This window comes from Amblyraja radiata, chromosome 32, assembly GCF_010909765.2.
Source record: "Amblyraja radiata isolate CabotCenter1 chromosome 32, sAmbRad1.1.pri, whole genome shotgun sequence".
Classification (NCBI taxonomy): Eukaryota; Metazoa; Chordata; class Chondrichthyes; order Rajiformes; family Rajidae; genus Amblyraja; species Amblyraja radiata.
In genome coordinates this window covers 7,586,332-7,614,172 of record NC_045987.1, presented here as the reverse complement: position 1 = coordinate 7,614,172, position 27,841 = coordinate 7,586,332, and the positions used below count along the sequence as shown (strand labels likewise).

The 27,841-nt window shown below is 44.0% G+C and overlaps 2 protein-coding genes across 2 annotated transcripts in view; one reads left to right on the top strand and one right to left on the bottom strand.

The window, feature by feature from the left end:
* Window positions 1-745: 745 nt before the first annotated feature.
* On the bottom strand, window positions 746-10,492 carry entr1 (endosome associated trafficking regulator 1). The gene is made up of 8 exons (XM_033049299.1): window positions 10,379-10,492; window positions 8,433-8,552; window positions 5,506-5,948; window positions 4,875-4,948; window positions 4,091-4,202; window positions 3,539-3,601; window positions 3,193-3,332; window positions 746-2,419 (listed from the first exon to the last, which is right to left on the bottom strand). The coding sequence occupies exons 3-8, from the start codon at window positions 5,854-5,856 to the stop codon at window positions 2,311-2,313; spliced, it is 849 nt and encodes a 282-aa protein (XP_032905190.1). The 5' UTR covers window positions 5,857-5,948; window positions 8,433-8,552; window positions 10,379-10,492; the 3' UTR covers window positions 746-2,310.
* Window positions 10,493-10,523: 31 nt separating this feature from the next.
* The window catches only part of pmpca (peptidase, mitochondrial processing subunit alpha), a 19,589-nt gene continuing 2,271 nt past the window's right edge, over window positions 10,524-27,841 (top strand). Inside the window, 21 exon segments of the mRNA XM_033049300.1 lie at window positions 10,524-10,580; window positions 10,690-10,725; window positions 10,727-10,781; window positions 10,783-10,866; window positions 10,868-10,889; window positions 12,478-12,512; window positions 12,514-12,558; window positions 13,155-13,195; window positions 13,197-13,235; window positions 14,153-14,247; window positions 19,682-19,782; window positions 20,529-20,569; window positions 20,571-20,629; window positions 20,632-20,676; window positions 20,679-20,708; window positions 21,700-21,780; window positions 22,594-22,685; window positions 23,389-23,507; window positions 24,761-24,851; window positions 24,988-25,050; window positions 26,909-27,053. Of these exon segments, the coding sequence (XP_032905191.1) occupies window positions 10,534-10,580; window positions 10,690-10,725; window positions 10,727-10,781; window positions 10,783-10,866; window positions 10,868-10,889; window positions 12,478-12,512; window positions 12,514-12,558; window positions 13,155-13,195; window positions 13,197-13,235; window positions 14,153-14,247; window positions 19,682-19,782; window positions 20,529-20,569; window positions 20,571-20,629; window positions 20,632-20,676; window positions 20,679-20,708; window positions 21,700-21,780; window positions 22,594-22,685; window positions 23,389-23,507; window positions 24,761-24,851; window positions 24,988-25,050; window positions 26,909-27,053 (1,366 nt within the window). The 5' untranslated portion in view covers window positions 10,524-10,533.

Below are 27,841 nucleotides of genomic sequence, written 5' to 3'. Positions count from 1 at the left end.
TTTACAAAGACAGCACCCGAATCTGGCTCTCAGGTACTGCGAGGCAGCAGCTCTACCAACTGAGCCGCTGTACTGCACCTTCACTCCCATCACTCTTTTTCTACTGCAAACTCCAATTCACATCACAAGCCTCAAAATGCGTCCCTTAAATTCCCTCCGTCACACTGCAGTCTTTACCCATTTCAGATTTTAAAACGTAGCAATCATCTTCGCTGTACCCAGTCCCACATTTGGCATCATGCGCTGTCATTGAATCCAATGCATTTGTCACATCAGTGGACCGTACCTCATTGATCCAAGTTCAGAATTTCACCCAAGAGCAGTTTAAGAAATCAGATTGTTTTTTTGTTTTTTTTTAAATTGGTATTTTAAAGTGTTGAGACACAAATGGTTTTCCAATACCTCCTTGTGAAACATCAGTACTGCATTTATAAAGTTTGAGTCTATATAAGAATTAGGACTAAATGTTCAAGATAAATAAGCTGCATGACATGCACCACTCCTTTGGTCCTGCATAAGACCATTTACTTGCATTACCTGCATGAATCTCTGGAGCAGATTAAAACTTGACCACATAACTCAAACAAAAAAATGCTACCCAATGAGTCACAAGAAAGGGTGAGTTTTACATACAGGTAAACATTTCTTGGAAGAGTTATGGTAGTTTCATGAAACTAGAGGACAAAGTGAAATCAAGAATGTGGTTAGATGAAGAAATAAAAATGATAAAATTCAAGGACTTGAATTAACTTGACCCCATGAATTGTTAATTTATTCCTGTTATGTACATGAATTATAAGTTACTTCCTTCTCTCCAACGTATTGTACAAATTCTTAACTAAACATCTCAATGTTAAATATATAATCTCATCAAAACCAGTCCATTGAGGAACACAATTCAAAATCCATTTTTTTCTAATGTAATAATGCAAGGCAAATGACTGGTGTGAATGTGAATCGATATTGTTCATAGGTCTTTCTCTGCAGCAGTCATCCCATCCCCTACATATCTGCCATCATTACCCTTTAACGAGCGATCTAATGGGGATCAATTATTGAGGGGCATTAATAAGAATAGGAAAATTATTTACTTTAATGGGAAGCCCAGAGCCAAGAGCATAATTCTAAAATTAGAACAGGATCATTCAGATTTGATATCCGGAAGTCTGGAATTCTTCCCTATCCCAGTAAAGCTCGATAAAGACTGGCCATTGGAGGTTGCAAAACAGAGATTTCTTGTAAGATTACAGGTAACCAAGGCAGCTGTTAATTTAAGGCAATGATCTAAATGACTGGGATAAAAGGCTTGAAGATTGATGGCAATAGAGTCACAAAGCACAGAAGCAGGACCTTCAGACAAATTTGTCTATGCCGACCACGATATCTACCCTGGCTAGCCTCATTTGCCTGCATGTGGCCCATATCCCTCTAAACCTCTTCTATCTATGTGCCTATCCAAATGTCTTTTAAACATTGTAATTGTATCTGCCCCAACAAATACCTCTGGCAGCTAGTTCCATATACCCACTTGTGTATAAAATTTGCCACTTAGGTCCCTTTTAAATCTTTACCCTCTACCTTAAATCTATCTTTTCTAGTTTTAGACTTCCCTACTCTCTGATAAAGACTGACCATCCACCTTTTCCATATCACTCATGATTTCAAATACCTTTCGTGTCACCCCACAGCCCCCTGCACTCAAGTGAAAAATGTCCAGTGTCTCCATATAACTCAAGCCCCCCCCCCCCCCCAATCCCTGTAACATCGCAAGATCATCAACATTTACAGTGTACTACACGAGGTGATGCCATGTGGAAGGCAGGGGAGGAAATAATGCACTATAGGAAATTAAATAGAGAGCATGAGGCACATTCGTGGGCAGTGCCTGCTTCCCGCATGTTAAATTATTACACACAATCCAATTAAAACACAGCATTAAAAAAAACAGCAACAGAGGGCAGCTTTTTTTGCAAAGAGTGGAAGATGGCCAGAATCCATAATTTACTCACTAATATTATTGATGGATATAAATCCCTTCATAATTGATGGCATAATTCCACTTTCATACAAACAATAAGATGACTTTTGTGATGCTGAAGGTAGAATATAAATTTGGGATCCCACTAAATGAAAGAGGGCATTTCGGATAATTTCAAATGTAAATCTGGCCAGTCTAGTGGTGCAAGTGGCAGGTTCAGTCTGTGCTGGGGCAGTGGGGAGTCAAATTAATCAATTTCTCAGTGTTGTGTTGAATCATCTGGTGGGTGACGTTCGGACTAGGGTGGGTGGAGCTAGAGGAAGATGACTGCGTCAGCTAGGATCTTCCACTATGCAGTAAGGTGGTAGCTCAGAAATTCTGTCAAAGGACTTCAGTAGCTCAGATGCCAGCCGTAATGTTTCTGCTCCAGACATGAGCTGCCTAAAAGGGGAATAAAAAAAGTAGATATGAAGACACAGTGTGCAAGCTTGGCAAGTTTTGCATTGCTACTAATTGTGATCTTCTGTGAGTTACATAGATATAAATCTTCATAGGAAAAACATTTCTATTACATTAATTCTACTGGGATTTGAAACCAGACAAGCTGAGAAACATTCCATCTCTATAATAAACACAAAAAATGCTAGAAGCACTCAGCAAATTGGATGAGAAATAAGGTTAACATTTCAGGTCAAAGGCCCTTTGTCAGGTTTAATTCTGAATCCCTGTTATATAGGGTTAATGTGGACACTCCAAGTCATTCAACAATCACACCTATCCCTATGTCAGAGGGTAGGGCCACTCCTGGCCGAGCAACTGGGAACACTGTTGCCTGGGCTGTTCAAAGCCACACTGCTTGCCCTTGAACCCACAGAGTTACTGGGGACTCATCTTCTACTCCAATGGCAAAATGATGGTTTCATCTCCAAAATGTTCTCCTGGTCTGAACAGTGGAAGATGGAGAAGGCAGAATTAGCAATTCAATGAGGCACTTCAATGAAGAATGAATGAGAGATGGGTCTGAGAGATATTGGATAGATGTGGGAGATTTGGGGAAAGATTGTAGGGTACAAAATAAACAAAAGTGCTTCTCCTTCCTAACTACTTATCCCATTCACTTCAATTATTTCCCTCTCTTCCAGCATCTCCAATATTTAATTTGTTATTATAAAGCATTCAACGTCTTCCTGAAGAGTAAGTTGTCAGGTGCATACTTCACTGAGGTCTCTGCTTCATGTGCAGCCTTCACAAGATAATCTGAGGCAAGTCGAGCACTGTTTTTTGCTGAACTCAGAGCAGCAGAATCTTGAGATTGAAGTATTTCATTCTCAGACTTGGACTGTTGCAGTTCTGCCTGTCAGCACAAAACAAATACACAATGAGATCCACATACAGTGAAGCGTGAAGGAGAGGGAGAAGAAGGAGAGATAAGAGAGAGGAAGAGAGATGAAGGAGAGAAAAAAAGATGAGATAAAGGGGAGAAAGAGAGGAGAGACAGAGGATAGAGAAAGAGGGGAGTGAGAGAAATATTTAAAAAATAAAATAAAATTCACACCATACCTGTAGAGTTACAAGTTCCTGTCTCAGTTTAGTCACAGTGTTCTCTGCTTTCACAGCCCGTTTCTGAAATATATTAATAAATACAAAGACTTAATTACAAATCCAGTTATTTCAGTGCTGGTTGTTTCTCTCATACAACCTAGTTAATCAAAAGGTACTGATAATGCTTCAACCAATTTGAATTTGAGCCAGAAAATGTAATTTCCATCTGTGATCTGAGCCTCGTTAGCCACCTGGAACTATGACCTGAGACAAGATAGACACAAAATGCTGGAGTAACTCAGCGGGACAGGCAGCATCTCTGGAGAGAAGGAATGAGTGACATTTCGGGTCGAGACCCTTCTTCAGACTGAGAGTTAGGGGAGGGGGAGATACTTGAGATAACTTCACTTTGCACTTTTTTTTTTTTTTTTTAAGACCAAAGATGCAGGCGAGGCCACAAACGTGAAGGAGAACTGAACTGGGGTACAGCTTTGATGAACCCCCACAGAGTTGTTCCAAGGAGAGCTACATTAGCAGGGTTCTGCCCTTTCTCACAGGTTCTAACCTCACCGTCATCAGTTGCAGATTCTCTTCGACTTGTTGAACAATCGCTTCCAATGCTCGTGCCTCCTTCTCCTCTATAATTTTCCTTTTCTCCAGATCTTCTTCCAATCTCTTGGTCCTGGAAAAATGGCCAGTGGACACTGCATTATAGCACATCATTACAGCACATCAATGTCGCTGTTTGAGTTCCCCCAGAGTAGCAACACAAAATGTCCCTTTACCACCATATGTCATTCCCCACTGTCTTGACGATGTGCATGTTCTTTAACACCAATTCCCGTAGCACCCTCCTTTCCCTAAATGCAATAGCAATTTTACACAAGAGTAGTGATTATACTATGCAGTGATTTTCTGCAGTACCACTACAACTAGCTTGTCATGTGGCCTACAACGAACAAGTGAAAGGTCAGAGTCCAAGCCCTTCCAGCCAACCTCCAGCAGTTTCAGAATCAGCCGCTTCCTACCGGAGACCCGATCCCGAAGTCCGCAGGAGGAATACAAGTGCTGTAGTTCAATTTGCTCAATTTGATCCCAGTATCCTTTTTATTGTTGGGGAGACATTAGTCCAAGCTGGCTGTATAGCCAACCATCTGTCACTGTCAGTAAACAATGACACCTTGAACTAGGAGTATTGAGTTCATTCAAGAGCTGAAAGGTAGCTCTCAAATAAACATCAGGGGGCAAAAAAAACCCCCCCACAAAAAGCAGATCATTGTTGCACTGCATTTTCTATTCATGCTGCATTCACTTATGAACTATTTTCAAAATTCTTATACTCAGCTCTTCGTACCTCCTTACATGGTCCTTTGCCAGTTGCTTTGCTTCTTTAGTCTGTCTTCGTAATAGGGCATTTTCTTCTTTCAGCTGGAAGAGGAACATGGGTTATTCTTGATGCCCCTGGTGTTGCCTTTTGCTATCCCCAGACTCAATCTTTCTATTGCTCTCTTGGAAGGCTCTCCATCTTCCACCAAACCCATCCAAAAGTCTGCTGTCTGTATTCTCACTCACACATACTTCTCTTTGTGCACCTTGTTTGCTGCAATATAGTACCTCCTTGAACAGCAACAGGTTAGATTTAAAATTCTCATCCTCATGTTTAAATCCCTTAACACATTTGCCTTTCATCGTCTCTAAAGCCTCCTTTAATCTATCAATGTTTGCATTGCTCCAACCATTTATCCATACATCACATCCTACTGAATACCAAAATTCCCTCTGAAAACATCACGATCCTCTTTACAGATCGATTGAGTAAATCCATTGCTTTGCTTTCATCTCATGTCTACATTTTTTTTCAAATATTTATCCAATTTCCTGCTTACCTCTCCATAGCTCTCAAATCTTAATTGGTGCTTTAATGAAATCCAAGTTGTGGGGAGGGAGGGATGGGAATACCAGCATTTTGAAAGATATGAACTTACTTTCTCATTGCTTAGCAACTGACTTTGATAGAGAACCTCCCCGACCAAGTCAAAATTATCTTTTGGAGAGTCATGGCCATCGCAAGGAGGCTGGAGCTGTGAGGTTGCATCCCATTTGTTATGACCCTGCTCTCCTTCCTCCTCCTCTTCATCATCCACTTGCCACTCAGACAGTGCATATTGGACGCTGTCGTGTTGCGGTAGCTCGGCTGGGCTCAGAGTTGGCGGGTTGGGGGAGTCAATGCGGAGCAAGTCAGAAAAAACTAACTCATGAGCAGCCTCAATAACGGCAGGCTGGTACGTTTCACTCCAGTCATCATCCTCTTCATCCAAAGAAGGACTGTTGGGCATCGGATCGGGAAAGTAGCTCTCCGGAAATTCAGCCTCAAGTTCAATTCTTTGGGTGCAGCCAGACCCTTCTCAAAGGCAATTCCTGTGGAGCCCTGCAATGGAAGGTTTGAGTGAGGACAGGCAGGGGACAGAGGTGTGGAGGGAAGCGGTGTGGAGGGAAGCGGTGGAGGAAAACAAGTTTAGGGTTATTATTGTCACGTTGTTACCGAGGTAAAGTGAAAAGCTTTGTTTTGCATGCTATCCAATCTGATCAAGTAATGCTGTACATAAATGCAAACATTCCAAACTGAAGGATCCAAGGTAGAGCATTGTAGCACATCAGTTCCACAGACAAAATCCAATGACTACAATGGGGTAGAAGAATCAGACTGCTCCCTAGCTTATGGAAGGACCATTTGGACACCGATAATAGAGGGGAAGAAGCTGTTCCCGAGTTTGGCGATGTGCACTTTCAAGCTTCTGTAGCTTTTGCCCGGGAGCATGGAGAAGGAGGAATGGCAGGGGAAGAACCAGTACCTTGGCTGCTTTTCCAAGGCAGCATAAAGTGTAGGTGGAGTCAATGCTGGGGTCTGGTCTCCTGAACTGGAGGTGGACCAATAACCTGACAGAGACATTTGCTAGAGCTACTTAAGACAGTTTAAAATAGTCTTGTAAGCGGGGTTGTGCCCGAAGGGCGAGCGAGGGAGATGTGAAGGCTAAGGCAACCGCTCTAAGTTAAAGAGAGCAGGTCCAGCATAACAGGGAACAAGGCAAGTGTGTTGGTTTAAATTGCATTTATTTCAATGCAAGAGGCCTGACAGACAAAGCAGATGAATATAAGACATAGATAGGAATATTGACCGGGATATTATAGAAATGTGGATGAGTCAAGAGTCATCAGCCATGGTCACAGGGAATGGTGGTGCTGGCTTGAAGGGCCGAATGGCCTATTCCTGCACCTATTGTCTTTGTCTATTGTCTAAAAGGGTTTTATTGTAATATGTCCCAAAACAGAACAATGAAATTCTTACTTGCACAACAGATTACTTGCACAAACACGGTGATCAGTAGACACCATTATAAACAACAAAAAGCTCAATATATAAAAACAAAAAAAAACCATATCGTGCAAAATCAAAAACCAAGCCCCAAATCCCTAGTGCAATCAAGACAGCTCAGAGTTCAACCTTTAGTTGGAGTTCGTATTGTTCGTAGTTGGAGTTAGTTGGAACGTAGTTTGTGAACAGGAGTGGCAGTTCAATGTTCCAGGGCACAAATGCTGCAGATAGAGTTGGAGGTAAAGAGGAGGAGGAGCTGTATTTTTTCACTAGGGAGAACATCACACCAGTATTTAGAGAACATATTGCTGGTATCATTTGGCAAGGCTATTTGGGTGAAATTTAGAATAAGAAGACCATAGATGCTGCCTCACCCGCTGAGTTTCTCCAGCATATTTGTCTACCTGCATAAGCAGCTTGGTCGGCATGGATGCGTTGGACTGCAGGGCCTGTTTCCATGCTGTATAGCTCTATGACTTTATGATGAGGGGAATGTCTGGGAATATAATATTGGCCATTTATATGGTATCCGTAGAGTACACAAGGAGTATTATCAAAGAAACAATTGCACTAAGCTACATTCCCAAGACATTGTATCTACTGTTTAAAAAAAATTGAGAACAATTGTTTTTCTAGATCAGTTAACAAGACAGCCATTGCAAGATGAAAATCATTTTAATGACCAAAGGACAACTAATTAGAATCAAGGATTGTAGCACCATATCTAAGTTGTTGATCTGACATGTTACGCATGCATCAGCTCTGAAATCCTGACAGGGCCAGATCTACTGGATATGGGGAGGATATTTCCCTCGACTAAGATCAAGGATGAGCATACTCAGTCGGTGGGCGATAGGGAGTGAAATAAGGGTGTTTCTTCACTTAGGTGAACCTGGGAATTCTCTTCCACTGAGGCTATAAGGCAAGTCACTGCATGTTTAAAGTAGATATATTTCTAGACAGTGGGAAGAAAGCAGGATAATGGCTTGTAATAGATGATCAACTATCATGTTGATTGGCATAGCAGGCTTGTAGGGCCATACGGTGTATTTTCTCCGATTCCATTAAATTTTAATCTCTCTACCCCCTCCTCCTCCTTAATTAGCTGGTAAACACTTCTATCTGTCCTAATATACCTATATATGGATCATTGTAGGTTCTGTATTATAAACACACTTGTGAAGTATATTAAAACATAAGACAAGAGAGAAATGGCCCTCGTGCTACTCCAATAAGATCATAGTTGATCTACATCAACTCCATATCCCCCGATTCCCTGGTATTCAACATCTGTCAATCTAGTCTGAATTGTAGTCTGCAACTGATGACCCTCATGGCTGGGTTAGAACATTGCAAAGCGTCACACCAATTCGAGTGAAGACGTTTCTCTTCATCTCATTCCTGGATGACTTACATCATCTGATTGTGAACTCTGGCTCGAAGCATTTCAGACGGGGTGCATAGCCTCTCATTATCCTTTTCCCGAAATGCTTACTCTAATAAATGTCATTGCTATGAGAATATAGGCCCATACAGCACCTTCAGTTGATGGTGGATCTGCTTTCTCATCTCTTCCCTTTTCGGTTGTTGATCGACTTTTAACCTGACAAATTCCTTAAGGAAAAGGGTTTGATTCTTCATCATTCTTTTCCTTTTCACCTGGAAGTGACAGAAAATGAAATGATACAGTTGGATCAATGTATGGCAACATTTTGCTGTACGAGCTGGTCTGATTAGGGCAGTTGCAAATTGGTAAATTGGGTTTTCATGCTCTAGGTTAGGAAGGTGGGGGAAATATATAATCACAGTGTTCTTGTACTGGTGGTTTATACTAGGAAACACCCGGTGGAGATTGAAAGGTTTATTAGTGTGATACTCTGGAATAGGCAAAAGGACACAAAGTGCTGGACTAACTCAGCAGGTCACCCAGCATCTCTGGAGAACAAGGATAGGTAACTTTTCGGGTGCTCCACACTGCAATAGATAGATGGGTTGCCTTGCGAGAAGAATTCGGACAGGCTAAGGGTATTTTCACTAGAATTCAGAAAAGTGGAGACTCGATTGAAATGTACATAATTCTGAAGGGCCTTGACCGGATGTCTATAACTGGAGTCACTGTTTAAAACTAAGGGGTCACTATTTCAAGACAAAGACAAGGCAATCCTATTTTTGTTATTCCCATTTTTGAAATCTCTTCCTCAAAGATAGATAAATGGAATGCCCTGACCAGCTGAGTTACTCCACACTTTGTGTCTTTTGTTGGATTTTGTAACTGTTGTGCTATAATGCTGAGAACTACATTCTGTACTTTGGTATCCATACCTTCACTCTACCTGCAAAACAAGGAACTGCAGGTGTCGGTTTACAGAAAAGACACAAAGTGCTAGAGTAACTCAGCTGGTCAGGCAGCATCCCTGGAGAACATGCATAGGGAACATGTCAGGTCGTGTCCAGCCTGAAATGTCACCTATCCACATTTTCCAGAGATGCTGCTCTGTCCCCTCACTCCAACTATTGTACTTGAGTTTGGCTTGATTGTATTATCTGAATGACTGGATAGCATGTAAAATAATACTTTTCACTGTACCTCGGTACACGTGACAATAATAAACCTAAACTAACGATTCTAGGTAAGTAAGGGGCGGGTGGTAAGGTTTAGGACAGGCAGTCAGGAATGTAGAGACAGATTTGTAAACAGAGCAGTCTCTATTTTGCTTGTATTTGCCGCCCATCCCTGCCAAAGACTGAAGCTCCCAGAGACCACGGACAACAGTTCAATGCCTCCAATTCCACCACAACTCAAACACGAGGGGGGGGGGGGGGGGGGGATCAACACAAATGCTGGAGACAGTCACTCAGCGTGTCAAGTTGCATCTCTGGAGAGAAAGAATGGGTGATATTTCTTGTCGAGATGCTTGTTCAGACTGAGAGTCACGGGAGAGGGAGACTAGAGATATGGAAGGACAAGGTATGAAAACGACAGATTAAAGTAGACGATGGTCAAGGTAGTGTACAATCACTCCATCCCTCCCCACCCTAGTTCTCCAACTAGTTTCACTGTCATGATTACTTTTACTGATTATATGCCTATTCACACAATGTCTGTCGTGAATAGACATATAATCAGGCATACCAGAATAGGCATGCCCTTCCATATCTCTAGTTTCCCTCTCGCCATGACTCAGTATGAAGAAGGGTCTCGACCCGAAACCTCGCCACACCCTCTCTCCAGAGATGCTGCCTGCCTGACCCGCTGAGTTACCCCAGCATGTTGCCTCTGTCTACAATGGTTTCATGTTAGCCGAGGGGGAACCTCACTTGCAAATGAGACCAGACCTTCTACTTGTCAGCCGAGGGCGAGGGTGACAATCAGTAAAACCCCGGCTGCGAGGTAAAAGTCGCATCTTCTCCCACTTTGTCATCGGGTGCATGGAGAGCTCCCGCAGTCACAACGCCCATTACTGCCGCCGCCTCCTCCTCCTCACCTCGCTCTCCCCGGGAACTCATCCTCATCGTCCCCCCTCGGCCTCAGGCCCGGTCGCTAGGCGGTTGTCAAGGGGCGCCTGACCCCGGAACCTGTATCCCTCTGGTGGGGGCGGGAGATCAAGCGGCCGGAAGTCGATAGGTATCTTTGGTCAAGATGGCGGCGCGCATAACGAGGCTGAGGCCGTGGGCTCAACTCCGCAGGTAATAGGCGCGCTGTGGAGCTCCGCTTCTCGCTTTCCCGTCTGTCTCAGTGCCGTTCGGCGGCTGGGCGAAGGCGTTAACCATCCGTTCTCTCCGCTCTTCTCTCCAGGTGCGGCCTCGCCGGCAGCAGGCGCTACAGCAGCGCGGTTACCCGGGGTGCCGCTCTCCACGCCGCTGCCCCACCTGCCCATTCCCACCTACGGCCACCGTGGACGGGCACGACAAACACGAGACCGCACTCACGGTGCTGGAGAACGGCTTGCGGGTCGCCTCGCAGGACAAGTTCCGGCCAATTCTGCACCGTAGGCGGTGAGTGGGGAAAGGCTCACGAGTTGTGTCAAATCTGGCCGCTATTATTCTCCAACCCACTCACACACACAAATCAGGGTATCTGATCGTTATCGCAAATAAGCATTTGTTACCGCCTGTTCTTAATTAGCTACAGTGATGAGTTTTACACAAAAGTACGTAAATTCGCCGCTAGCAGCCTGGTCGTGCAATAGATCGAGTGACATGGTTCTTCTGGTCCACCTTACAGTCATATGATCTGATTTATCTTTGATGTACAACTTGTCCTGGCCTTCGATATAGTCAAGATCTGTGCATAATAAAGTTTGCATTTAATAAACTCCAAAAATGTGCAGTCTTTGAATTGACCCATTTCTCCTTGCTCCTTATCTGCCTGTTGAGTTTACTTTATTGTCCCAGTATTTATTTTATTAGTTATGTCCATTATTATTGCCATTATAAAGAGGCAATGTACTCAAGGTTTTAGCCTTTCCAGCAGCAGCAACGGTTCTAGGAATTTAATCCAGTCAGTCTATATAACATTCATGCACTCACTTTGAGGATACCTTTATTTCTACTAAGAGACAGTGAGTAAAGGCTTGCTTGTAATCAATCATGTATGTCTTTCCGCTGACTGGATAGCACCCAACAAAAGCGTTTCACTGTACCTTGGTACACATGACCATAAACTAAACTATACTGAATATTGTTGAACATAGACACGAGGAACTGCAGATGCTGGTCGGCAAAAAAGACACAGCACTGGAGTAAGTCAGTGGGTCAGCAGCATCTTTGGAGGATATGAACATCCTGTTGCTCAGGACCTCACTCACCTGGACCTGCCACAGAATTCAACCTCACTTTATCTTCCACCGGATCCATGCCTTCAGTCTTTATCCATGTTCTCCTGAGGTGCTGCCTGACCTGCTGAGTTACTCCAGTACTTTATCTTTTTAATTCTAATATTGCCGAATCTCGTTTAATAGCACAACCCTCTCATCCCAGACCTTGGGTATGCAAGCAAAGAATTTCATTGTGACAATGACAATAAAGTATTCAATTCAATTCCGAATCAATCACAGTACATTGATTTCGAGGTCGTATATATTAATCTTTAATTTTTTTAAACACTACTGACAAAAATAGAAGATGCTTGCAATTCTTCGCAGGTCAGACAAGATCTGTGGAAAAACAGATGATAAAGGATCATAAACAGATTCTCTCTCCACAGATACTGCTTGACCAGCTGAGTATCTACAGCATTTCTGATTTTACATTCAGATTTTGATATGGCTCCATTGCCAGTCAATGGTTGCATGTGGCGTTTCAACCCAGTCTACTCTTGCACTTGCTTTTGTGTTTTTATTCCATCTCCAATGTTTTATTCACCCTCTCCTGTTGTACCCACTTTGATGACAGAATCTGTATCAACCCCCTTTAGGAATTCCTTCACAAAATTCTTCTATTTTACTTCTATCGGCCCTCAATTCTTGTGCTAGGGTTCAGTGTCTCTTCTTTGCGCGTGTCCTAAGGTATTTTATGTACAAAATAAGGCTTGGGTGAGATGTTGGCTGAGAATGCTGCTTATACATGGGGTTATGTCTTTCAGTTTTAGTGAATGCTGGATCAAGGCACGAGGGTAGCATTTCCCAGTGGAATTTCGCACTTTTTGGAAAAGCTGGCATTTTCGGTACATATCAATATTTCCACATTTTATCTCAAAGCTTAATATTTGGTTCTACGCACATTTAAAAAAAATAATATGTATATATAAATACCAGAGAGGAGTGCAGACTATTGCTGTCATTCATTTCTTCACCGGATAGAGATAATTACCAAAAGACCCAGAGACGAGATGAGGAGTTTTTTTTCCCTCACAAGTTGTGATCTGGTTTGCACTGCCTGAAGTGATGATGAAAGCAGATTTAATGGCTAATTTCAAACCACTGGAATTGCGAGGAAGCTGTCTCACTTACCCCTTGTTAGTTGGTGTACAGCGATAGACTAGAATTGAATCGGGACATTCCTTGGTAATTTAGCTTTTAACTGACAGCTAAGGCTAACTAACCAGTACTTATTTTGCTTTCATACAATGGTCTTCATATCTTGTCTCACTGACCAAAGCTCACTTATTGCCTGTGCTACGAGAGTTTTTTCCTCGATAATAGCTTTCTATTATAAACCTTAGAAAAGGTGCAGGAGATAGTACTTCATCGTCTCGTCTTGAGTGTCTGAGGTGAAATGGGGCTTTTTAAGCTTGTAACTGGCTGTGTGTTTTATCTTCAGTCTACGGCACAGTTTGGCTCCAAAGATGAATTCTCCGCCCTCTGAAAAGCACGGTGGGATCTGCGACCTGCCAATCTTCAGGTGAAATACAATGCAGGTGGTTGTGACCCCACTGATTGTGTGCGCGAGTCCTGGACACGACTGCAACAAGTAACTAGACACTGGTGCAGAGCATTGAGCTCACCCAGACTGCATTGGTTCCCAACTGATGGGTTTAAGATGCGTTTCCATTTGATTTCTAGTGCTGAGCATTGTAGTTGGTCACAATGCCCTTTTGAACTAGAGGAGGGATCAGTCAGAGCTTGCAATCTATGAGCTAAAACCAACCCATGGGGCTATAATTAGAGCAGCAGATTAGTGTTAGAAGTGATTAATCTTTTATATTCAGGTTTACACATGAATTTAGTTGGGTTGATGCTTCATTTAGGTCATGAGGTTAATCCCAGTGATGGCGGGACTGTTCATATGCAGAAAGATTGGAAAGGCAGGGCTGGTCTTCACTGGAATTTAGAAGGATGAGAGGGCATCTTATAGAAACGTATAAAATTCTACAAGGACCCGGACAAGCTAGATGCAGGAAAAATGTTCCCAATGTGGGGGAGTCCAGAACAAGGGGCCAGAAGTCAAGAATAAAGGGGAGGCCATTTAAAATTGAGATGAGAAAACTCTTTTTCACCCAGAGAGTTGTGAAATTTGTGGAATTCTCTGCCACAGAAGGGAGTGGAGGCTATTCACTGGATGAATTTAAAGAGCGTAGATAGAGCTCGAGGGGCTAGCGGAATAAGGGGTAGGGGGAGGAGGCAGGCACGGGTATGATTGTGGTGATGTGCCGTGATCACAATGAATGGTGGTGCTGGCTCGAAGGGCCAAATGGTCTCCTGCACTATTTTTTTATGTTTCTATTAGACAATAATTGGATAATCTAAGATCGGAAAGAAACGGATTCCAAAGCGTCCATTCAGTCCCAGAATAAGCATTTGTGTTCACTTGTGTTTCAGGGACACCACAATGTTTGCTGTGTCTGCGGAGGTGAAGGGCCTGGAAACAGTAATCAATCTGCTGGCTGATGTGGTGCTGCAGCCCAGACTCACAGGTAACATGAGGTGTGGGCGTTGCTACTTTAATCTTCTGACCAGCTTTATGAAAGCACTTTTAATTCCTTTTTATTTTTAAAGTTAACTTGCAAGTCTGCAACCTTGTACAATGGAACAAAAATACAAAGTGCTGGAGAACTGCTGTAGCTTTGGGAGCAACAACAGCAGCAGGAGCTTAGCAAGAGATACGACTGATTGGCTCTCGCCCAAGTGGGAGGAGAGAAGTGAAAACAGTTTAAGTACAGGTCAAGGACAGGCAGACTTGACTCAGAACTGCTGTAGCTTTGGGAGCAACAGCAGCAGGAGTTTAGCAAGAGATACGACTGATTGGCTCTAGCCCAAGTGGGAGGAGAGAAATGAGTCAGTGCTGGGAAAACAGTTGAAAACTGAGGAATTGTTTGTAAATGGTAAATCAGGCAATTTATCAGTCAGTTAAGCAAGACTGCTCTTAGCGAGCGGCAGTGCAGTGAGTGAGCGGCCTTGCGAGGGAAGTGCCCTGTGAGTAAAGTGTGAGTCTTTGGCTCGAGAGTCTTCGAGAGGAGGAGCTGAGGAGAGGAGACTACGCAAAACACTGCAGGGAGAGACGAAAGAAGGAGATGTCAGGCAAGCTGATTCAGTGTGCGCTTGCAGTATGTGGGAGGTCAAGGACACCGCTGGTGCCTCTGGCTGCTACAAATGCGAAAAGTGCATCCAGGTAGAGCTCCTGAAGGGCCGTGTTGGGGAACTGGAGAAGCAAGTGGATGACCTCCGGTTCGTCCGAGAAACGGAGTCGTTCCTCGACAAGTCCTACAGTACGATTGTTACACCTAAGGTACTGGAAGAGAGAAGGTGGGAGACAGTGAGAACGGGAGGGAAGCATGGAATGCCAACGTCCCCGGGTGTTGTACCTCTTGTGAACAGGTTCACCCACTTAGATGCGAATAGGGCTGTTGAGCCAAAACCAAAAAGACCTAAGGCAGGCAACGCCATTGTAGTAGGAGACTCCATTGTGAGAGGTACGGACAGGGGTTTCTGCGGCAACAGACGGGATGCGAGGATGGTGTGCTGCCTTCCTGGTGCCAGGATCCAGGATGTCACGGACAGAGTGCAGAAAATCCTCAAGGGCGAAGGTGAACATCCGGAAGTGGTAGTGCATGTCAGCACAAACGATGTCGGAAAGAAGGGGATGAATATTCTGCAGCGTGACTTTAGAGAGCTCGGAAAAATGCTGAAAAGCAGGACCTCCAGGGTTGTTATCTCCGGTTTGCTTCCAGTTCCTCGTGCTGGCGAGAGCAGGAACAGGGAGATACGGGACCTGAACGTGTGGCTGAGGAACTGGTGCACGGGGCAGGGATTTAGATTCTTAGATCACTGGGATCTGTTTTGGGGTAAGGGGGAACTGTACAAAAGGGACGGATTGCATCTTAACAGGTGTGGGACCAGCATTCTGGCAGGCAGGTTTGCCACTGCTACACGGGTGGTTTTAAACTGAATAAGGGGGGTGGGGTGTCGAATGGGCTAGTGGAGGATGGAGTTAAAGGGAAAGGGTTTCTTAAATGTGTGAGCGTAGAGACAGAGGGGGTGTAAAATGAGGGTAGAAGCAATAGGTAGCAAGGTGAAAAGTAAAAGTGGCAGGCCGGAAAATCCAGGGCAAAAATCAAAAAGGGCCACTTTTCAACAAAATTGTATAAGGGGTAAGAGTGTTGTAAAACAAGCCTGAAGGCTTTGTGTCTCAATGCAAGGAGCATTCGTAATAAGGTGGATGAGTTGAATGTGCAGATAGCTATTAATGACTATGATATAGTTGGGATCACGGAGACATGGCTCCAGGGTGACCAAGGCTGGGAGCTGAACATCCAGGGATATTCAATATTCAGGAGGGATAGAGAGAAAGGAAAAGGAGGTGGGGTAGCGTTGCTGATTAGAGAGGAGATTAACGCAATGGAAAGGAAGGACATTAGTTTGCAGGATGTGGAATCGGTATGGGTAGAGCTGCGAAACACTAAGGGGCAGAAAACGCTGGTGGGTGTTGTGTACAGGCCACCTAACAGTAGTAGTGAAGTTGGAGATGGTATCAAACAGGAAATTAGAAATGCGTGCGACAAAGGCAAAACCGTTATAATGGGTGACTTCAATCTACATATAGATTGGGTGAATCAAATTGGCAGGGGTGCTGAGGAAGAGGATTTTTGGAATGTATGCGGGATAGTTATCTAAATCAACATGTAGAGGAACCAACGAGAGAGCAGGCTATTTTAGACTGGGTATTGAGTAATGAGGAAGGGTTAGTTAGCAGTCTTGTTGTACGTGCCCCCTTGGGCAAGAGTGACCATAATATGGTTGAGTTCTTCATTAGGATGGAGAGTGACATTGTTAATTCAGAAACAATGGTTCTGAACTTAAAGAAAGGTAACTTTGAGGGTATGAGACGTGAATTGGCCAAGATTGACTGGCAATTAATTCTAAAAGGGTTGACGGTGGATATGCAATGGAAGACATTTAAAGACTGCATGGATGAACTACAAAAATTGTTCATCCCAGTTTGGCAAAAGAATAAATCAGGGAAGGTAGTGCATCCGTGGATAACAAGGGAAATCAGGGATAGTATCAAAGCGAAGGATGATGCGTACAAATTAGCCAGAAAAAGCAGCATACCGGAGGACTGGGAGAAATTCAGAGACCAGCAGAGGAGGACAAAGGGCTTAATTAGGAAAGGAAAAATAGATTATGAAAGAAAACTGGCAGGGAACATAAAAACTGACTGCAAAAGTTTTTATAGATATGTGAAAAGAAAGAGATTAGTTAAAACAAATGTAGGTCCCTTGCAGTCAGAAACAGGGTGAGTTGATCATGGGGAACAAGGATATGGCGGACCAATTGAATAACTACTTTGGTTCCGTCTTCACTAAGGAAGACATAAATAATCTGCCGGAAATAGCAGGGGACCGCGGGTCAAAGGAGTTGGAGGAATTGAGTGAAATCCAGGTTAGCCGGGAAGTGGTGTTGGGTAAATTAAATGGATTAAAGGCCGATAAATCCCCAGGGCCAGATAGGCTGCATCCCAGAGTACTTAAGGAAGTAGCTCCAGAAATAGTGGATGCATTAGTAATAATCTTTCAAAACTCTTTAGATTCTGGAGTAGTTCCTGAGGATTGGCGGGTAGCAAACGTAACCCCACTTTTTAAGAAGGGAGGGAGAGAGAAAACGGGGAATTACAGACCAGTTAGTCTAACATCGGTAGTGGGGAAACTGCTAGAGTCAGTTATTAAAGATGGGATAGCAGCACATTTGGAAAGTGGTGAAATCATTGGACAAAGTCAGCATGGATTTACAAAAGGTAAATCATGTCTGACGAATCTTATAGAATTTTTCGAGGATGTAACTAGTAGCGTGGATAGGGGAGAACCAGTGGATGTGGTGTATCTGGACTTCCAGAAGGCTTTCGACAAGGTCCCACATAAGAGATTAGTTTACAAACTTAAAGCACACGGCATTGGGGGTTCAGTATTGATGTGGATAGAGAACTGGCTGGCAAACAGGAAGCAAAGAGTAGGAGTAAACGGGTCCTTTTCACAATGGCAGGCAGTGACTAGTGGGGTACCGCAAGGCTCAGTGCTGGGACCCCAGCTATTTACAATATATATTAATGATCTGGATGAGGGAATTGAAGGCAATATCTCCAAGTTTGCGGATGACACTAAGCTGGGGGGCAGTGTTAGCTGTGAGGAGGATGCTAGGAGACTGCAAGGTGACTTGGATAGGCTGGGTGAGTGGGCAAATGTTTGGCAGATGCAGTATAATGTGGATAAATGTGAGGTTATCCATTTTGGTGGCAAAAACAGGAAAGCAGACTATTATCTAAATGGTGGCCGACTAGGAAAAGGGGAGATGCAGCGAGACCTGGGTGTCATGGTACACCAGTCATTGAAAGTGGGCATGCAGGTGCAGCAGGCAGTGAAGAAAGCGAATGGTATGTTAGCTTTCATAGCAAAAGGATTTGAGTATAGGAGCAGGGAGGTTCTACTGCAGTTGTACAGGGTCTTGGTGAGACCACACCTGGAGTATTGCGTACAGTTTTGGTCTCCAAATCTGAGGAAGGACATTATTGCCATAGAGGGAGTGCAGAGAAGGTTCACCAGACTGATTCCTGGGATGTCAGGACTGTCTTATGAAGAAAGACTGGATAGACTTGGTTTATACTCTCTAGAATTTAGGAGATTGAGAGGGATTCTTATAGAAACTTACAAATTCTTAAGGGGTTGGACAGGCTAGATGCAGGAAGATTGCTCCCGATGTTGGGGAAGTCCAGGACAAGGGGTCACAGCTTAAGGATAAGGGGGAAATCCTTTAAAACCGAGATGAGAAGAACTTTTATCACACAGAGAGTGGTGAATCTCTGGAACTCCCTGCCACAGAGGGTAGTCGAGGCCAGTTCATTGGCTATATTTAAGAGGGAGTTAGATGTGGCCCTTGTGGCTAAGGGGATCAGAGGGTATGGAGAGAAGGCAGGTACGGGATACTGAGTTGGATGATCAGCCATGATCATATTGAATGGCGGTGCAGGCTCGAAGGGCCGAATGGCCTACTCCTGCACCTAATTTCTATGTTTCTATGTAAATCAGTAACTGGAGGAGATGGATAGGTGACATTTTGGGTTGGAACCGTTCTTCAGACTGCAGTCTTAAGGGTCCCGACCCGAAACGTCGCCCATCCATGTCCTCCAGTGGAGGTGCTGTCCGACCTGCTCAGTTACTCCAGCACTTGTGCATACTTTTGTAAACCAGTATCTGCAGTTCCTTATGACTCCACTTTAAAGAATGGTCAGTACCTATGGTGTGAAATCCCACAACTGTTTTCTGCTTTACAATGCAGTCAACTCATTGAAGTGATTCACTGGAATCTTCTCTAACACTTCTGCTCTCCTGCAGGGACTGGATGGTGTCTGGTGGGATTGTGCTGGGGCTGCTGGTTTTCCTCCAGCCTGATGCATAGAGGTTGCCATCTCCTCAGGTGTTTCCCACTGATTTGGACACTGCAGCAAACAAGTTTTTGGAAATATTGCACTCTTGAGCTGTTTGACTAATCATGGATTATCCATTTGTCTAATGAGTCATTCACTTTGGTGCAAGAAGACTTAATAACATGTAAAACAACCAGGCAGTGTTGTTGCCTACTCAGCTTTCAGAGATACTGGAGGCTTCATCAAGTATCTCCCAGCTCCTGAGGTCTTGCCATCATTCACACCCAGAAAAACAGCACCTCTGATAATGCAGCTACCATTGTGTCGTACTGTCTGCCCAAAGTAAAAGGCTGCAATCTCCAAATGAACTTGACCTTCAACATCTGGCCCTGAAGCGAGAGGGCGAGTGATTTAGGTTGTTTCTCTGCATTTGGAGCCTACATTCCCTAGGAATGCCAGTATTGATATGGTTGTCAATCTTTTCTTTGCCACAGATGAGGAGCTGGAGATGACCCGAATGGCTATCCGCTTTGAGCTGGAGGACTTGCAAATGCGACCGGACCCTGAACCCCTTCTAACTGAAATGATTCATGCGGTAATGTAACTAGTCAAAGTGAGACCCTTGGGTTGGTGACTCTTGAACAGGGGGAGATCATTCAGTCATCATCAACATGAATGGAGGAGGGTATTCAGCTCCCGCGACCAGTAATGTGGATATTGGGCCCACTCCACCTCTTAAGCCTGTTGTGCCTCTCAGTTAAATCACAGCTGATTTATATTTAATACCATTTGCCCTCCTTTACTCCACAGTGCTTAATAAATCAAGAAATGTGGATTTCACTGTTAAAAATTACATTTGTCCTGTAGAATCCTCTTTATTTTTGGAGGGGGTGGTGCGAGGTGGCCGTTGCCCTTTATATGAAGAGGTTGATTGTGATATTGGCCACATTGATGTAGTTTTATTGTTACAATGCATCGTTGCAGATTCACTAATTGGAGGAAATGATTTCTCTATCTGTCCAGCTAGATTGTATTAAATGTTTGAAACACTTGGATTTGTCTACAATAATTTTATCCCCAGTGTTATTCTGGTAAATCTATGTTGCGCACCATCACCACCCCCTTCCCTTCCTCTGAGACTAGGGAAAGGTGGTGCCCTGAACTGAATGCATTGAACCCAGTTGAGATCTAACCTGAGAACTAAAATGAAGAATCACTTTGTATTTTAGTTTCCTTAAGTTAAAAGAGAATTAAAAAATCTGAATCAGGAGGTATAAGGGAGCAGAGTGGGAAAGCTGGGGACGCAGCAGAAAGTGATGAATGTTTTCTTTGTCTCCGCAGGCAGCGTACCGGGACAACACCGTGGGGCTGCCCCGGTTCTGTCCCACCGGACGTAGAGAAAGTTGATCAAAAGCTGATTCACACGTTTTTGCGGAATTACTACACCCTGATCGAATGGTGCTGGCTGGGGTTGGGGTGGATCATGACCAGGGTGGGAGTGTGCAAGGAAGTATCTCATGGGTATGATGGAGGCCTCAGGGTCAATTTTAACTTATTTACGTCGGAACACTTGGCATTGACTAAAAATATTTATCTGTATCAAAAGCCAATTTGTCACCTTCCCAAATATCACGCTTAGAATCTAACAGCACTTTTCAATAAAGTTTCAATAAAGCACTTTTTTAATCACAGAAAGCTCAAAAGTGCTCAATTTTTTTTATTAGTTATGAAGTATTGCTGTGACGTAAACTGAGAAGCCTTCTTTTGTGCAGCTAATTTACTTGCAGCAATGTGACCAAATTATTTGGTAATAATGTTGAGGGCTAGATATTGGCCAGGATATTTTGGCACATTATGACTGGACAGGCTTTTTAAAGAATCTATCCAGTTGGTAGAACTCCTATGTTTTTTCCCCCCAGAATTCGGTTCTCATATGAAAGTTTCACTTGAACCCTCTTCCACCTTTGGCGCAGTCCGTTCCACATCACAAGAAGTCACTACCTCCAATTCTCCCTGTCTCCCCTCTGCTTCTTTTACCAATCAACGAAAGTCTGTCTTCTCTGGTACTGACTGGAGAGTCGGGAGGGGAGACATTTTAGAATTGACACTTTCAAAATATTACATAATTTTGATAATTGCTAGGACTTTTAAAAAGTTTTTGTTCTAAAGAGAAGATCCCCAGCTTTTTTTGTGTTCGACCTTCAATTCTTTTTTTACTGTAGTTTGAACATCTATCAGATGGGGTAGATGTGATGCTCATTTACATCTCTTTGTAACAACCTCTCCCTCCAACAATGCAGGTGTTTAGGTTTCTGACTGGCAGGACGTTTGAGACTAGATTTTGTCCTCAAGTTACTGGAGTGAGACTCACATGACCTTGTCGTATGGGAGGTTGCAATTTGTGTAATGATCGTTCGAGCTAGATCAGTGGAGGTGGGGAGAGAATTCTGGATTTTTGTGGGCTCTTGAGCCTGTTACACTCACAAACCTTTCTGTCTACCATGCTGCACAGGAGTAACCCCAGTCTGGGGGTTGGGAAAGCCCACGGATGTGGACCAGTCTGTGTCCCAGTACACCGGGGGAATCATAAAGGGTGAGGCACCTCTCTTTATGCTGTGGGGAATAGTCCAAGGGGCCACATGAGAAATTCTCAGAAGATCCAGTGGGAGACCACCACTTTGTGACAGCAGCTGAACTATGTCAAGCCACTAGATGGAGATAGACATAGATACAGAGGTCTGCAGATGTTGGTTGACACAAAAGGACACAAAGTGCTGTAGTAACTCAGCGGGTCAAGCAGCACCTCTGGATAACATAGAAACATAGAAAAATAGGTGCAGGAGCAGGTACATATGACAACACTCTCATTAAAATGTACATTGTTCTACCTCTACATATACTTATAGAACATGGGAATCTAGGAGTACAACACTACCCAGGGCCCTACCATTTACTGTGAATGTCCTGCATGTTTGACTTTCCAAAATGCAATACCTCGCATCAAAATGAAACTCCATTTGCCATTCCCCGGCCCAGCTGATCAAGATCCCGCTATAATTAATGATAACCATCTTTGCTGTCTACAATCTGACCCATTTTAGTGTCATCTGCAAACTTGCTAATTTGCACAAACCTACCCTGTGCATTCTCATTCAAATGGTTGATACCGATGACCAACAGCAATGGGCCCAGCACCGACCCTCGAGGCTCAACACTCATCATCATTCGGCTATTAGAAAATAGAGTCCAGAAGAGGGGTAGTGGCTAGGAACCATAACAACCCTGCTGCATTGGTCTGAAGGATCATGTTGTCAGTGCTGGTTTGGGCTGGCATCCTAGTGCTTTGTGGGATAACAGAGAGGTGGGAGAATGAGAATAACACCAATAGTGTTTCTGTTTCTTCAGGTGGAAAAGGACATGACTGATGTCAGCCTGGGTCCCACTCCAATCCCTGAACTCACTCACATCATGATTGGCTTAGAAAGTTGTTCCTTCCTGGTGAGTATAAAGTAATTTTATTAGTAGATAAAAAACATAACTGCTTTAAATTCCTCATTTGTGAGATCTAATGGTTAAAATGGTTCTTTTCCCATAACTCTGAATATTAATTCTCTTCCAATGCTAATCTGCATTTTGAAATGTATCCTAAACTTGCTGGAGTTGGCTTGTAATACATACCAACTCTAACACAACATTTGTTCTATTGGTTTTGTATTATTTATTTAATTGTGTGACAAACAACTGACCCATTTTTCCTCCTCCATTATTAAAACAGCATGGTTTTGAACACCTTTAATACTCTGTTCCGTAGAGAACTGACTGTCTGGGTTATGATCCAGATTCCAAGAGTGAGTGTTCAAAAGGGAACTGCAGATGCTGGAATATCGAAGGTACACAAAATTGCTGGGGAAACTCAGCGGGTGCAGCAGCATCTATGGAGCGAAGGAAATAGGCGACGTGGCTGAAGACAGTGAAGGGTTTCGGCCCGAAACGTCGCCTATTTCCTTCGCTCCATAGATGCTGCTGCACCCTCCAAAAGTGAGTGACTGGAGTTAACCTTTCCTAGCACATTCCACCCATCACAGACTGATGTGGGGTTAGCTACACCATTGAAGCAGTTAATTGTTGGAGGGAGGCTAGGCAGAGGAGAGGTGTTCTCTGTGATTAGAGTGTTGAAGAAACGTTATCTGCTTGGTTCCAGGAGGAGGATTTCATTCCCTTTGCCGTGCTGAATATGATGATGGGTGGCGGGGGCTCGTTTTCAGCCGGGGGACCTGGGAAGGGCATGTTCACCAGACTCTACCTCAATGTCTTAAACAGGTTAGTCCTGGAGCCCCTTTCAATGCTCTGACCCGTCCAAGCGGTAGAAGGTTCAGCACTTGATGTCAGAGATTTGGGATGGCACGGTGGAATAGCAGTAGAGCTACTGCCTTACAGTGCCAGAGACCCGGGTTCGATCCTGACTACGGGTGCCCGTCTATACGGAGTTTGTACGTTCTCCCCGTGACCTGCGTGGCTTTTCTCTGAAATCTTTGCTTTCTTCCCACACTCCAAAGATGTACAGGTTTGTAGGTTAATTGGATGGTATAACATAAAAATTGTCCCTGGTGCGTGTAGGGTAGTGTTAATGTGCGGGGATCACTGGTCGATGTGGAGTCGGTGGGCCGAAGGGCCTGTTTCATGCTGTATCTCTAAAACTAAAACGTGTGCAGGGCCGAGGATTGCTCCCTGGAAGTTTGCCTTTGGTAGGGAGATCAGTTCATAGGTGCTTGCATCACCTACCTGTGCATTCTGCTACCCTTCCATGGAGCTCCAACATTGGCAGAAAATAGTGTGTAACAGAAGGAATTTGATTAGTACAGGTGTCAGAGGTTATGGGGAGAAGGCTTTAGAATGGGGTTAGGAGGGAGAGATAGATCAGCCATGATTGAATGGCAGAGTAGCCGAATTGCCTAATTCTACTATGACCTTATAAATGCTAACAGGGTGTTGATAATGTCACAGTCTTCCTGGAATCCTCATCTCCAGCCACAGAAATCATAATTTGTCAATACAAAATAATCATCCCACTGAACTGCTTTATTCCAAAGACCGCTCATGTTAGAATGCTCTAAAGCAACTTTATGAAACGTAGGCACTATTGAAAGTAAGAAACAGCATGTTCCTATGATCAACACTGAGCTTTTAACCAGATAATCCAATTTAAAGAGGTTGTTTGAGTGTTAATTATTGCCCAGTACACAAAGGAGAATTCCCCTATTTTCCTGTATCTTTAATGTCCTTTCAAGAAGGTAAAGAATGTGATACGTGAAGGGCACCTCTCCTGCTAGTGCATTGCTTCATCAGCTTTGTTCACTGGGCATTAGTCTGGAATGTAGGACCTGGTCTCTTGGGTGGGACACAAATCAACAGCCTTCTGACCTGGTGGTAAGTATGCTATCTATCAGCTGACTAGGAATTAAATTATGAAATCAGAGTCTATAATTCATTAATGTGTCAGAGTCTATAGTTCCCAATTCATTAATGTGCAACAGACTAGTCGTTGCCTTCTAATGATCACATCTTTCCCACAGACACCACTGGATGTATAACGCCACTGCCTATCACCACAGCTATGAGGATACTGGGCTCTTGTGTATCCATGCCAGTGCCGATCCTAGACAGGTACCAAGGCATCATTGGATGCTTTTGATAACATAATTAATCGGTTGCTTCGTTCATTACGATTGTACAAGCCTTTTATTTCATTGAGTCGTCTCCAGTTTGCTTTACACGCTCATGTTTGTTTCTTGTGGTGCAGGTCAGGGAGATGGTGGAAATTATCACTCGAGAATTTATCCTGATGGCTGGCTCGGTGGGAGAGGTGAGAGCGTGTACTGGACATAACATTCTGTGAAACATCTACAGGACTCAGTTTGACAGGGACATTGAGGAGCAAATAATAATAATAATAATAAATTTTATCTATGGGCGCCTTTCAAGTCTCAAGGACACCTTACAAAAATTGAGCATGTAGAGGAAAAACATGTAAGGGGAATGAAATAAATAGTAGAGACATGACTAGTACACAAAGTAAAGACAGAATTCAATACAAAACACAGTATGAGGCAATTAATGCACAGATGAAAAGGGACAGGGACGTGGGGCTAAGGATAGGCAGTGGTGAAGAGATGGGTCTTGAGGCGGGACTGGAAGATGGTGAGGGACACGGAATCGCGGATCAGTTGGGGGAGGGAGTTCCAGAGCCTGGGAGCTGCCCTGGAGAAGGCTCTGTCCCCAAAACTGCGGAGGTTGGACTTGTGGATGGAGAGAGGGCTGATGTGGATCTGAGGGACCGTGAGGGTTGTAGGGGAGAGGAGGTCAGTGAGATATGGGGGGGCCAGATGGTGGAGGGCTTGTAGGTGAGGACCAGGATTTTGTAGGTGATCCGGTGGGAGATGGGAAGCCAGTGAAGTTTTTTGAGGACTGGAGTGATGGATGCCAGGATTTGGTGTGGGTGATGAGTCGGGCGGCTGCGTTGGACCAGTGAGTCGGTTGATGTAGGTGGAGCTGATGCCAAGGAGAAGTGAGTTGCAATAGTCCAGTCGGGAGGAGATGAAGGCATGGATGAGTCTTTCAGCAGCAGGCGGTGTGTGAGAGGGTCTGAGTTTGGCGATGTTGCGGAGATGAAAGAAGGCGGTTTTAATGACATTGCGGATGTGAGGCTCAAGGGAGAGGGTGGAATCAAAGATCACGCCAAGGTTGCGGGCCTGGGGAGATGGGGAGACAGTGGTGCCGTCGATGGTGAGAGTGGGGTTATTGATTTTGCTGAGTGTGGCTTTGGAGCCTATGAGGAGGAATTCTGTCTTATCGCTGTTGAGTTTGAGGAAATTATGTTGCAGATAACCTGAGGACGTCAGTAAGAAAGTTGGAGAGAGGTGCACAGAAGTGGATAGGTTGAGGAAAACCCACATGGACAGCAGAATGTTCATCCCCAGACCGTCACACCCTTTGTTCAGTCAGTGGTATAGTTAGCTTCATAGAAATTCAAGCTACACATGAGAGGGAGACACTTCTAATGCTAATTCAAAAGGAATTAGATGTTGGATGTATTTGCTTTTAAATAAGATGTTAAATCAAGACACTTTGATCTTGGGTTGGGTATAAAATTGTGCTATTTCTGACTTAAACTTAAACCCCTGTCCCACGGTACGAGTTCATTCCAAGAGCTCTCCCGAGTTTACCCTGATTCGAACTCGGAGATTTACGGTAATGGCCACTCGTCGGTACTCGGGGCTCTCGTGGACATTTTTCACCATGTTGAAAAATCTTCACGAGTCTTCCCGTGCTTACCTGCCGTTAGCGCTAAGAGACGTCCCCGAGCTCCGACGTACCTGCTACGTTCATTCTTCGTGCTTACGAGCTTGATTTTTTTTTAACCCGGGAGAGCTCTTGGAATGAACTCGTACCGTGGGATAGGGCTTTTAGTGTTCTGTAACTAACCTCTGCTGTGGGTGCCTTGGGAGTATTTATGAGACCGAGGTGGAGCCGCATTCTCGATCTACTTTGAAATTTTCCCATGAAATTTGATGAAACAAAGGAGTTAATTATCTCATGTGTGACTGTAATCCCAGCGGTTTGAAGGATAAGTGCATAAATATACTTTGGGGGCTGAAGAGCCGGAACCTCTGCTGTACCTTTCGATGACCCTTGTGATATGTCCTTGCTCTATTTGTTGTCAGATGGAGCTGGAAAGAGCCAAGACCCAGTTGCAGTCAATGCTGATGATGAACCTGGAGTCTCGGCCAGTTATTTTTGAGGATGTAGGAAGGCAGGTGTTGGCAACAGGAACTCGCAAGCTCCCCCTCGAGCTCTGCAGACTCATTGGTGAGTAGATGCTGAACAAAAATCAACAAGCGACAGATCTTCAAAATGGTGCTAGGGTTTGCATGCATGATGTACTTTATGTATCTCTCTCCTTCTGCCTACTTCTCCTCCTACTCCACCCACACCCGGCACTTCAACAATGGAGAATATATAGAGGGGAAGGGCATTCAACTAATTGTAACTCTGTTGCCCGATTAGCTTTCCTTTAAGGTACACAAAAATGCTGGAGAAACTCAGCGGATGCAGCAACATCTATGGAGCGAAGGAAATATTTCCTTCGCTCCATAGATGCTGCTGCACCCGCTGAGTTTCTCCAGCATTTTTGTGTGCCTTCGATTTTCCAGCGTCTGCAGTTCCTTCTTAAACAGCTCTCCTTGAATCTTTCCAAATGTGCTTTTATTTCAAATCCAATTCCCATTTAAAGTTACTCCAGTAAAGCTCCCACCATCCAGCACCCTTAGTGGAATTGATTTACGAGCAACCGGGATGTCATTATTAGTACCCAAACACACTTTCATTTCACTTTAATGTTACCAGTAAGTTTCCAGTGATCCAGTGAGCATTGAGAGTGTAGGAAATACACAGGTACCTGGGACCCCGGGTAAAAAATAATTAACTAACTTTTTTACGAAATAAAGCAGTTTCTTCTTTTTACAATTAAATCTCTGTGTAATGTTTCTTGGAGCGTAATCTCAACTCTTATCTTCCACTTGAGAAGTCCTCAGTGAATCTTGACATTTATCTATGTCCTTGACTTCATTGTGTTTAAGAGGAACTGCAGATGCTGG